Raw genomic sequence first — 12240 nt, 5'->3', positions numbered from 1 at the left:
ACAGAAGGAAAGATCTTAAGGAAAATATCATCACTAAATACGGCCTGCTCTGACAGTTCATGCAGGCTAGAATTTGGTTTGAGAAGTGGTTGGGTGCAGGGGTTGATTGCCCTTGTAAGATGGGTAGCCTGTCTGGTTAGAGGAAAAAATGGTTCCCTCAGAGAAGCGATTAAAAGAGAACTTTTGGGGGATCTCAATGACTTCTCTTTATTGGTAAAAAACTTTAGAATGGCTGTTGGTCTACTAGAGTTGGATGCAAACATCTTGTTCTTATTAGACCCTGTTGAACTTAAGATGAAATTAAAAAATGCATCCTGGGAACTATGTTACAAACTAGATAGGATAGCCCAATCAAGGAAAAAAGATAGACAATCTTTGTTAAATACATACTTGTTTAAACAGCCCCAACAATATCTCATCTGGAACATCCCTCACAGAATCAGAAGGTTATGGTTTTTATTGAGACAAGATCTGCTTCCTTTAAATTCTCTTCATGCAAAATGGTACGGTGTGTCTCCCGTATGTAATTTCTGTCATAATGGTGTACAGAATTGTAATCATGTTTTGTTTGTATGCAAGGTATTGCGTCCTTTTCGCCTCAAATGGCTGAAACCAATTTGTCTACAGCTAGGAATTTTAAATGTAAATACTTTTCTCCAAGCACTTTACAGCCCCCCTAACGAAATGTTTTGCTACAGAATTTTTAACTTTTTTAAAAGTTTTTTAGATATTTATTGATAATGCACGGGGAATTGCTGGGGACTGCTAGACTAATGATTGTATGTGCCACATCGCTTTTTCTAGACTGTATGGTTTTACTTTGTTGTTTCCTTTATGTGATGTATACTGTGTGTTTTATTTTATGTGGCCCTCACGGAGAGCCAAAACATAATAAACTTTGACTTTGAAGTCCAGAGAAAGTTTGGAGTAGAGTGAGTCTGGACTTTATAGGTCCTTTCTGAATACTTCACCATGGTTAATGTTTTGCTATAGTACTGACAGATCACATGTCCAAGTGGATGGAGGTCAAATTTGTGAGTGAAGACTAAGACTGTTACTGCTTTTTTGAAGGATGTGTTTTCGAGAGGGTTTTCCATTAGAAGTAGTACCGGATAATGGGGTGCAATTTGTTTCGAATGAGATGTGAGGTTTTTGAGCGATGCTGGTATGCAGCACAAAAGATGTAGTCTCGATCATCCCCAAAGCAATGGGCAGTTGGAGAGAACTAATAGACTGGTGAGTGAATGTTTGAGAGGTAGAATCATTGAAGGGTGGATGTGGTACAGACTGTCTGTGCCATGTTATGGTCTTATCGTAGCCCTTTTCATTGTGTAACAGGGTTGTCGCCATTTCTCGATTTGAAGGGACAATATCGTCTCATGATTATCTTAAACCTGCATGACTGAGTAACTTGTCTAAAATCAAGTCAAATTTTGATATCAAGCAACATAATATTGGTGACATGCGTGCAAGCACTGAGCAGAGTCAAGCCAAAAGTAAAGTCAGGTGTGAGTGTGAAAGGAGATTAAGTTCTTTTCCTTTGAAAGAGGGGATTGGGTACACATCAGGCTACACAATGCTAGGGTTACGAAAGGCAGGGTGAAGTTTGGCAAACAGTCTCGAACGTGACATGTAAGAGGGCAAGGCCTTATTACCCTGAATCAGCAGGCTACATGCATCTTTGTTGTTCCTCAGGAAGACGACCCCAGCAGCTGTAGTTTTGCAGCATCTCAGTTCCCAGCTTCACAGTTGCATCAATCACTAAAGAGCCCACACAATAGCCCCGCCCCAGGCTCATGAACCAGGGGCAGGGCATACAGCCCAAAGAAAGAGGGCCAATTTCGTTGCCGCTATTTTCTAGCCAATTATGAACGTGCATCATTTCTCTATTAGTAATCGCAGGGTCTAACAAATGTAGATATGTATCAACATTGCTTGCAGGAAATCATTTTTGTTGGACCCGGCCCGTTGGGCAGGTTCACCCCTAGACTTTTTGCTTTTTCCTAGCCTGTTTATGGAACCTGGTGTTGGTGATTTTAGGCCTCTGCACACTTTTTCACTGTGGTACAGTGTAAAGTGCTTGAGCTCTCTGTGAATGAGTGGTGAGTGACCTGCCCTCCCATAGGAATGAATGGGGAATATGTATGCCCATGGTAGTTCCTGATGTGTGGGGAGTGCAGGGGCGAGTTTGGTATGTATGAACTCGTGAGAATGAATGCTGCAAAATGATACATGCGGCATGACTGTGTCTAGTCTAGAAGTACTACTTTTGGAAGTTGGCATATTTGTGTAAGTTGGTGCTGGCGTGTGATTGGCTGGTGAGCCTGGCCCAGAGTGCCTGGGACTGCTTGTGGATTGACTGTCTGGTTTGAGGATGACAGGGGCTAGAGAGCCCAGGAGGTTGTCTGAAGTCAGCCCATGGATGAAAGGCAGCATCTGCTGCCAGGGAAGTGGGAGGAGATGGCACCTGATAGTGAAGGGCTGTGCCTGCCTAACTACAAAGCTGGCTCCACCTCCCGCTGGGCGACTGTCACCTCTATCCCTTATACTGAAGGGACTTCCCTCTAAACCAGTCCAGCTGGTTCTCACACTGAGACTTCAAAGACTTCAAAGACTTTTCACTGTATAAGAAGGGGCTGTGTCCCCTTCCATAATGTTCTTGTTTCTAACTTGAATCTGCCAGGGGCATGCTGCTGCTGGGGCTCAGGGGAATCCCTGGGCCCTGTCCAGCTCCTGGACATCTGATGGACTGCTGGGGGACTCTTCCTGGCTGTCCCCCTGCCTGGCTGCATCTTGAGGACTTTTGCTGGACTTTGTTCTGCCCTGGACACCTTAACCTGTGATGCTGGGACCCTTCTTGAAGCAGGGGTCGTTCCTGTGGGCTTGTCTATGCCCCTAGCGCCTTGAGAGCGCTCTTTGCTGTATTACGGCCGTTTTTAGCGTCTCACGCCCGATGCGTGAGATTTGGCAGGTGCCTACCCTGCGACATTGTCCGTATTTTATGAAATTTACATGCGAGTGCCCACCTCGCTTATTTTTGATTTTATTTGCCCTCTGGCAGGTGCCTACCCTGCCAGGGACTTGGCCGCGATAATTTATTTTCCACGAGGGAGCCCACTCTTCGGGAAACTGTGCCGCCGCCTGCCTGACTAAGAAAGGGGCCGCTGCGCTGCCCGCGGCGACCCGGAAGCACTTGGCCGTCCGGCCAATGCCGGTGCGGCCGGCCGGAAGTCCCGCCTCCTGAGTCCGAGGGAGAAAGAAGGCGCCCAGGAGATGGCGGCTGGTGGCGTCGGTGCAGGGCTCCCATTGCTGAGGGAGCCCTGGAGGAGCGGAGGGGGCGCGAGGCACATTGTCGGTGCCTGCCCCCGCCGCGGAGAGGAGAGGAGAACCGGCGAGCGCCTGACCGACTGGTGAGTGGGGCAGAGCAGGGGAGGGGCGCCGGGACACATTGTCGGTGTCCGCCCCCCCTCCCCCCCGCAGTAGCGCGAGCTCGATGTGGAGAAGCCACAAGGGCTTCAAGGGCGGCCCCAGATGGCAGTGGGCCGCCCCAATGCGCGCAGAGCCTGTGGAGGCTCCCACAACCCGGGGGCAGTATTTGTGCCAGAGTCCCCCGTCAGGGACTCCAACGGAGCGAGGACGCTTTGGGCGGCCCCGCTTGGCAGAGGGCCGCCCCGACGATCGCGGGCATATTACTTGGAGCCCTGTGAGAGGCTCGTGCCCGCATGTGTATAGTGAGCCTGTTGAGGCTCAGAAGGGCGTTCTCTGGACTCGAGTCCCCCGTGAGGGACTCCAACGGCCCTAAGTTGTGTACAGAGCCTGTGTGGCTCAGAGGGGCCATACTTGTTTTAAGAGTCTGTGAGGCTCTTGCGTTATGCCAGAGCCTGTGTGGCTCCAACGTGCGCAGTGTTTGTTTTAGAGCCTGTGTGGCTCAGGTGGTGCAGATTTGCTCTAGGGGCTACTGAGAGCCCTGCCACAGCTTTTTGACCCCAGCTGCCCAGCACTTTGTGGGCAGCTGCCACGTTTAGGCTTTTGTACTTTTGAAACTGGCGCTGCATGGCAGCGCACCCTGACTTTGGACTCAGGGCATCTTTGCCCCACAAGGCCAGTTGGCCTAGGGACTGCCACAGGTAGTGGCTTATGTGAGTTTTGCGCAATTGTATGGTTATCGCACCTCTGAATGTGTTCTTTTGCATTATGTGTTATTCCTGCACCTCTGAATGTTTTTAGACATTATGTGATTTTTGCGCTATTGTATTGCTCTGGCACCTCTGAATGTTTTTATGCATTATGTGTCTTTCTTTCCATGCGCTGCACCTCTGAATGTTTAGTCATCATGTGTCTTCTTGCGCTGCACCCCTGAATGTATTTTATTGCATCATGTGCTTTATTCTTAACACCTCTGAATGCTTTAGGCATCATGTGTTTCTCTTTATTACTCCTCTGAATGTAGGTTATTGCATCATGGGTAATGTGTTCTTTTCCTAGACCCCTAAATGCTGTGTGATACTTAGGTGGTTCTTCTTTTTTAGTACAGGTGGTCCTAGTAAGGTCCTGGTTCCTGTTACCAGTGGTTACTGGTTGTTATCTGTGATTATTATTTTACGTTACATTTATTCTTTATTCTAGAAGTGATTTTATATTCTACATTTTATCTAGAAGTGCTATATCTGATTCTGACAGGCACCCATGAGGCCCTGTCTGGTGTACATAATCCCTGTGAATATTGCCCGTGCCAGTTGGCACAATGTATATGTGTGATTTTATCTGATATGTTTTTACAATACAAAAGTTATTTTTATAATAACCTTGTGTGGAGTCTCTTTTGTGGTGTGCCTAGTATGTTGTTGCTGTTGTGTGCTGGCGCAAATGCTTTACACATTGCCTCCGAGTTTAGCCTTACTGCTTGTGCCAAGCTACCAAGGGGGTGAGCAGGGGTTATCTTGGCGTGTGACTTCCTTGCCCTGACTAGAATGGTGGTTTCTGCCTGGCTTTGGCGTCAGCCTTAGCCTACCAGAAATAGTCAGTTCTAACAATTTTCTATCTAAAAGTTCCTTACTTCACTTCACAGAATAATGAAACTAGTTTATAAAGGCATTCTTCCAGATAACAATGGAAAACTCTTTTGTATATATTTCTGCTCATGTATTAGGGCATGTCATCCAACGCAGAGCAATTGCTTAGATACCTTGAGGACGTGTTTAATTTGGTTGACTTCATGGTGTTAGAATGAATTGCATAATTTTGACCAATGGAGATATTGTGGATGTAAAGAAAATGTTTAAAAATCTGGGTGATCCTCTCCCAAGCCTTCTGTTTCACTCAATTAAAACTCATTTGTTGTGACTGCATGTGAAGCAATTTAAAAATTGCTTTACATATTAAAGACGCTGAAAATTGCATTCCTTTTTTCTTCTTTCTGTTGCATTCATCACGAGTTTCCTCACCTCTTTAAATTTTCTTGTCAAAATACTCTAAAAGGATTATTTTACTTAACCTGTAAGCATGTGTTCTCGGCATGTAGATCTGTAGATTCTCATGCTTTGCATACTCCTGCCATCTAGTGCTCGGTGAAGATGTTTGCAAGTTGTTTTTCTTTGAAGAAGTCTTTGAGTCCTGAGGCAACATTACATTTCTAACATAGGCGCCACTATAATTTTGTGGCTTATCAAATGTGTCATGGTTAAGTTGCAAGTGTGCATGGGTCCTAAATAGTGCCTTAAAGAAGTACCCCGTGCCTATTTTGAAACTTAAGTATAATGAAAAAAACACATCAACAGCAAACATAGTATAGTGAGTGGCATGAGAGAGGTTTGTTGCTGGTTTTGGTAGTACATAGCAGAGGATGGAAAAGTAGTTATTATTTGGTACAAAGAGTATTAGGCTATTGCTCTGCCACTCAATTTCCCCAACCCATATGCCAGACATGGACTCACCCTGCAGTGTCTGTAAGCACTGTCCTGTCTTTATATCCCAGATCTTCACAGTGGAGTCGGCATTTCCTGAGACGAGGGTGTTGTCCCGCAGCTCCATGCCACTGGTCAGGGACTGATGACCCATAAGCGTGTGCAAACAATTTCCACTTTCCACATCCCAGACACGGATAGACGTGTCCAAGGAGCCACTCACAATATGCTCCCCATCAAACTGCAAAGAGGAAAGTAGAGTACTGGTCAGATAACATCCACCATGGAGAACAAGTCGAGCGAAAACGCCGCAGCACAGCAAATGGTGAGAACAAAAAGGGATAAAGCAGCAAACTTCACATGACATAGGGCAGTATTTCATCGTAAAGGACGTAAAATGGAGATACTTTAGAGAAGTAGAGTCCAAGGGTAGGCCCAGGACAGAGATAACCAATGACCATGTACACAATTTCCATTTAGACTGAATGAATGAATGTAAACTTATCTTGTGTGGATAAGCTAACAATCTGGCATTGGTCTGAGCATCCCATCCTATGTTGGACTCCCGTTCTATAGCACAAAGTTGAAAAAAACTGGGTTAACACAGACACAGCCACCTTCAACCCCGAATGCTATTTGTAAGAGGCAAGAAAACCTATTATACCAAATACTTACTAAAGAGTACTAACAGAACAGACATATTGGACATTTACCCCATTTTGAATCGAATTGAAGGCCTTTTATTATGTTACCTGCAAGGAGTAGACTCTGTTGGTGTGTCCTTGCAGGGTGTGAATGCAAGTCTCCGTCTCCGGGTCCCAGACCTTCACAGTGTAATCATAAGCACCGCTGACCACCTTCTTGCCATCGTACTGCACACAGCGAACAGCAGCCACATGACCCATAAGTACATGCAGACACTGTCCAGTCTCAATGTCCCAGAGCCGCAGGGTGGCATCACGTGAGCCGCTAACAACCCTGTAGGGAAGTAAGGTACAACAATTCATTGGGATTCCGATATACTTATGCTTGCTCTACATCTTTCACAACTGCTTCGCAACTGCCTGTGCGGCTGGCAATACAGGAAAACATTTCTCTGAAAGAACTAGGTTTCTTTTAATATATTTGTAGGCGAGCCCAGCAAGAATCTAGATTTGCATACCTGAGCCTAAGGCCCAAGTTTGTTTATCACTGCTCAACACAAGCCCAGCATGTTTTTAATGACATGAAATCTGAAGTACAGCATACAGCATGATGGGATGGGTACTATGAAGGAGAAAACCATGTTATATTATTTTATGAAGACAGGACAACTCTACCTTAAATTCTTCTAGGCCCACAACATTCAGCAAGTAAAAACATGTCTCAAGCTAAACAGAAAGGGGATGTCAAGCACTTACCTAAAGATCTTTGTAACAAGGACTGAATTCCTTCACTCACTAACAGCACCCAACCACCAAAGATTGCCCCAGTATTGGAACTTTCATAGATTCCCATGCTTTGTATCATTCCCCGTCATCATCCTGGGAGCCTATGTAAATAGAAAATACCATAGCAGTATGTACAAAAGAGAAAGAAAGGCCTCAGCCTCATCTCATTTTGTAGCCTATCTACCTCTTTTTGTAAAAGAGACCAACATTTTGCAAGAACCAATCAGATTAGCCACACCCCATAGAACCCTACTGAGAGAGCCCCAGAGCCTCAGATTTTCTACTGCACGTTGTGCTAAGGGAGTCTCCACTGAGCTCTGCTCAGTTTTCTCTTCAACTTTGGATTTCTACACCTTTTTTCTCTTCAGAATGTCTGAAAAGAAAGCTTTATTCAAAGCCTGTGCTATTTGCTCAAAGAAGAGGCTATATGTCGAAGATCAGCATAAAGATTGCATTTATTGTTTATATCCAGATCACAAGGCCACTGAGTGTAAGATCTGCAGGACCTTCTCGACCAAAACTCTCAGAGACCGAGAAGGAAGTCTTCTGGCTTGGCTACAGAAAATGAAGTCTCGGAAGGAGGTTCTGTCTAGTGATAGTGAAGATTCTTCCTCAGCAACATCTTCGAGGAGGTCTACAAAAAGGGGTAGGTCTTCCCCTTCTACTTCAGCTGAATCTCCTGCTAAAGCCTCTCAAAAGACCTCTGAAAGGTCTAAAAGGCTTAGTCCCAAAAAATCTCCTCACCACCCAAAGGAGAAAGAGTGACTTCTTCCTGAGGTGTCATCTGGAAAAAAGGCAAGCCAAGGCCTTTCTGTTGCCTCTTCGCCGTCGGAAAAGGAGATGATCTTTAAGAAACGTTTGAGTACACCTCAGGAAGCGAAAGGAGAAAAGAAAATTTGTCAGTCGACGACAATCTCCCCCCGTCATTGAGTGCTTCGCCGACGGCATCGTCGACGATGACTTAGTCGACGTTACATCCTACGTCGACGAGATTAACAACTTGACGTCAATGGTGATGTCGCCGACGATAGTGTCGACCGCGACGAAGACGACACGGACGTCGAGGATCCTGATGACGACCTCGTCGACGGTATCGTCGACGATCAGCCCTCCGTAGACTACTACTCCATCTTCGACGACACTTCCAGCAATGACTATTCCCTCATTGAAGACACCGTCGACGATCCAAAAAGTGAAAACCTCAATCAGGAAAAGACTAATTACTCCGGAAATGACATCACCCGTAGGGTAACACCATTGCCTCCACCTCTTCTTCTGGAGGAGGGATATTCTGACGAGGATGAGAGTCCATATGGGGATGTTTATAGTCCATCACAACTTCAGGTGAAGTACCAGGACTCAGACTCAGAGGACTATTATCTGGATCAGCATCATCCAGAGCCTCAATTCACTCCACGTGAGACATATCAGGAACCATCAGGGCAAGGTATGGTTGCCATGCCATCTTGGCTCATAAATGATCGACAACTGATGTTGTATTACAAGAAGAGGTTCCCATCAGAAACCTCCGGAACCGTACAACCTCCTCCGCCACCACCTCAGCAACCTCCTCCTGTTTCTGCGACATCAACCTCTCAAAGGCAGGGAGAACAACCTTTGATAGAAGGGCATGACGTAGTGACAGTACCTGATGATGATGATGATTCATCAGATGAAGACCAGAATGTGGAACATCCCCAAGATCCTAACGCAGAACGGGACGATTATGTTATACCAGATCCGGCTTCACCATCTCCGGACCCGGTGGATTCACCTCCAGTCGACATAGGAGGTTTCCATAATCTGATGGAAAGGGCGTCTAAAAGATTTGGCCTTCCTGTTCCTGTGTTACAGTCAGACTGTTTCGTCTAGGGTTTTAAAGAGCCCTACAAAAAAACTATTTGTTCCATACCCATTGTAGAACATGTTTGGAATGAAGGCAAGAAGGTAATGCAGTCTCCAGCTACTGTAACTCCGGTTCTACCGCGGCTGCAGAAAAAATATAAAGCTCCGGAGGACAGTCCTGCCTGTCTTATTGGACAACCTAAACCGGACTCGGTTATTTCTCAGGCGGCCCAAAGAAAATCAAGGAACCCGACGGCACCCCTGACAGCACCGCCAGACAAAGAGGGCAGGCGCCTGGACAATGTAGGCAAGAGGTTCTCCTCTATGTCTAGCCTCCTTGTTAGGGCCTCAAACGCACTAGCGATTTTGGGACGATATGATCGCCAAATGTGGTGCGATCTTTCTCCTTTCATTGATCAGCTTCCAGAGAGTGCTAAGACGGAAGCAAGATAAATCCTGGAAGAAGGTGAACGATCTTCATCTGAGATTATAGATTGTGCAATGGACATTGCTACAATGGCTTTTCGTGCCCTAGCAGGTTCAGCGGTCCTGAGGGTTCAAGGTTGGCTGAGATGTACCTGGTTTCGCCCGAGGTGTAGAATAAGATTCTGGATCTGCCCTCCGATGGGGATATGCTGTTTGGCAAGCATATAGATGCTGCTTTACAAGACATTAAAAAAGATACAGAAACAGCAAAATCTTTGGACACACTTCAATATCGAAAAGTGCCTTTCCTGGTTGCAAGAGGTAAAGGATTCTCTACATATAGGGGAGGTTATCAGCCACGCTACTCTTCCTATTCACAGTCCTCTCAATCATTTAAACCTCAGTACTCTCAGCGGCAAAATCAATCGGCGTCTTTCTCTCGCCAATCTTCCAGAGGCAGACAAGGACGTCAGGGAAGAGATACCTCAAAACGCCAATAGCGGCTTCCTGGCTCTGCCTAATGGTCCTTCACCCCTGGTAACATTGTTAGGGGGCAGGATTACACATTTTCTCGAAAGCTGGAAGATCATATCAACAGATCGGTGGGTCCTGAATATCGTTCAATTTGGCCACACATTGGAATTCTAAAACCTCCTGCCGCCCAGAGCCCCTCGCGCCACAGAGTCAAAACATCTGCATCTTCTCAATCTCGAAGTTTGTCATCTGCTCAACAAAGGATCGATAGAACCAGTACCACTCTCTCAAAGAGGAAAAGGTTTCTATTCCAGATTTTTCCTCATTCACAAGACGGAGGGAAAGTGGCGCTCAATCTTAGACCTAAGGGAGCTCAACACCTATCTCATAAAACTCTCTTTTCGAATGGTCTCTCTTCAAGACGTCTTACGTCTTCTAAAATTACATGGCGACCCTGGATCTCCAGGACCCATATTTCCACGTCCCGATCCACCCAGCTCACAGAAAATAATTACGCTTCACAGTAGCCAAGAGCCACTTTCAGTTCAAAGTACTACCGTTCGGGCTCTGCTCTGTGCTGCGGATATTCACGAAGGTAATGGCCCCGGTTGCAGCATTCCTAAGAAAACAAGCGTTTTTTCTTACCTTGACGATTGGTTAATAAAAGCTCCGTCTTCTCAAGCAACATCAAGGGCAGTCGAAGTTGCATCCAACTTTTCAATCACTTGGGTCTAAATCTCAACGAGGAAAAAACTGTCTTTGTTCCATCCAGAAGGGTCAAATTCCTGGGGGCCATTCTGGATACAAGAAGCTGCAAGGCTTTTCCATCGGAAGACAGACAAAAGAAGCTAATCTTCTCTGCAAACCATTTACGAAAGAGACGATACCTGACAGTTCGTCAATACAAGTCTTTCCTAGGATCGATTTCATCTTGCATACCATTAGTTCCGCATTGCAGACTGCGAATGGGTCCCTTGCAAGAACAGCTAGACATACAATGGTGCCAGGTGGAAGGTTCTTTCGAGGACAAGATAAGGATCACTCCTCATGAGAAAAGCGGCTGGTTGGTGGGCTATCAAGGAGAACATCTCAAAAGGTCTCTCTTTCAGAATGGCTCCATCCCCTCTGATTCTAACCACAGACACCTCAATGGAAGGGTGGGGCGCTGTCTTACAGGACCTCCAGGTCAGCAGTCACTGGAGTACAGAAGAGCGTTTTCTTCATATCAATCTCTTGGAACTCAGAGCGGTTCGCCTAGCCTTGCAGGGTTTCAGGTCTAAAGTTCAAGACGCAACAGTGCTGGTCAGGACGGACAACACAACGGCCATGCATTACATAAACAAGCAGGGAGGTACGAGATCTCGTCTGCTCTCGAAAGAGGCCCAGGAGATATGAGAATGTGTGATTCTCCACAAGGTAATTCATTCAGCAGAGTATCGACCGGGCACTCTCAACACAACAGCAGACACCTTGAGTCGTCTGAAATCGACCAGTCACGAGTGGGAATTGGATCAAGTCATTCTGGAGGAAGTGTTTCCACGCTGTGGAACTCCAACAATAGACCTGTTTGCGACTCCAGAGAACAGAAAATGCAGTCTCTATGCAAGAAGGGATCACCATCGAGGATCACTGGGGAATGCTCTTTCGATGTCTTGGTTAGGCGCATTTCCTCTAATTCCCCTAATCCCACGGCTTCTCAGGAAAATAAAGATGGAACCTTGCCGGATGATCTTAACACCAGCGTGGCCTCGCCAATTCTGGTTCACGGAGCTTCTTCTTCTATCTCAGGACCATCCATTTCATCTATGTTCCATTCCATCTCTGTTAACAATGTCCCTTCATTTGAAGGCCTTGCTCCTGAGCACGGAGAATTCCACATCCTAGATATCCCTCAGGAATGTAGAGAGATATTAAGTCAAGCATGCGCACCAAGTACAAATAAAACTTATCGTGCTAAATGGAAGCACTTCTGTCTGTGATGTCAACAGGGGCATATCCATCCATTCTCTTCAGCTCCTCATCAGATACGGTCTTACATTCTATTGCTGGCCAAATCAGGTCTTTCTCATTCTTCTGTCAAGGTCCATCTGGCGGCTATTTCGAGATACAGAAGATCAGCTTTGGGTCCTTCTCTCTGGTTGGCCAGAATTATCAAACAATTC

General features: G+C 46.1%; 1 protein-coding gene across 2 annotated transcripts in view; it reads right to left on the bottom strand.

The window, feature by feature from the left end:
* Positions 1-12240, bottom strand: part of LOC147693373 (F-box/WD repeat-containing protein 7-like) — a 413361-nt gene that overhangs the window by 38816 nt on the left and 362305 nt on the right. For both annotated transcript variants that reach the window (XM_086933689.1, XM_086933690.1), the window contains exons 11-12: positions 6656-6881; positions 5934-6144 (exon numbers count right to left, since the gene is read on the bottom strand). In XM_086933689.1, the coding sequence (XP_086789815.1) occupies positions 5934-6144; positions 6656-6881 (437 nt within the window). The remainder of the gene's footprint in view (positions 1-5933; positions 6145-6655; positions 6882-12240) is intronic.

This window comes from Lissotriton vulgaris, chromosome 8 (assembly GCF_964263255.1).
Source record: "Lissotriton vulgaris chromosome 8, aLisVul1.2, whole genome shotgun sequence".
Lineage (NCBI taxonomy): Eukaryota > Metazoa > Chordata > Amphibia > Caudata > Salamandridae > Lissotriton > Lissotriton vulgaris.
This window is presented reverse-complemented; position numbering and strand designations above follow the sequence as displayed.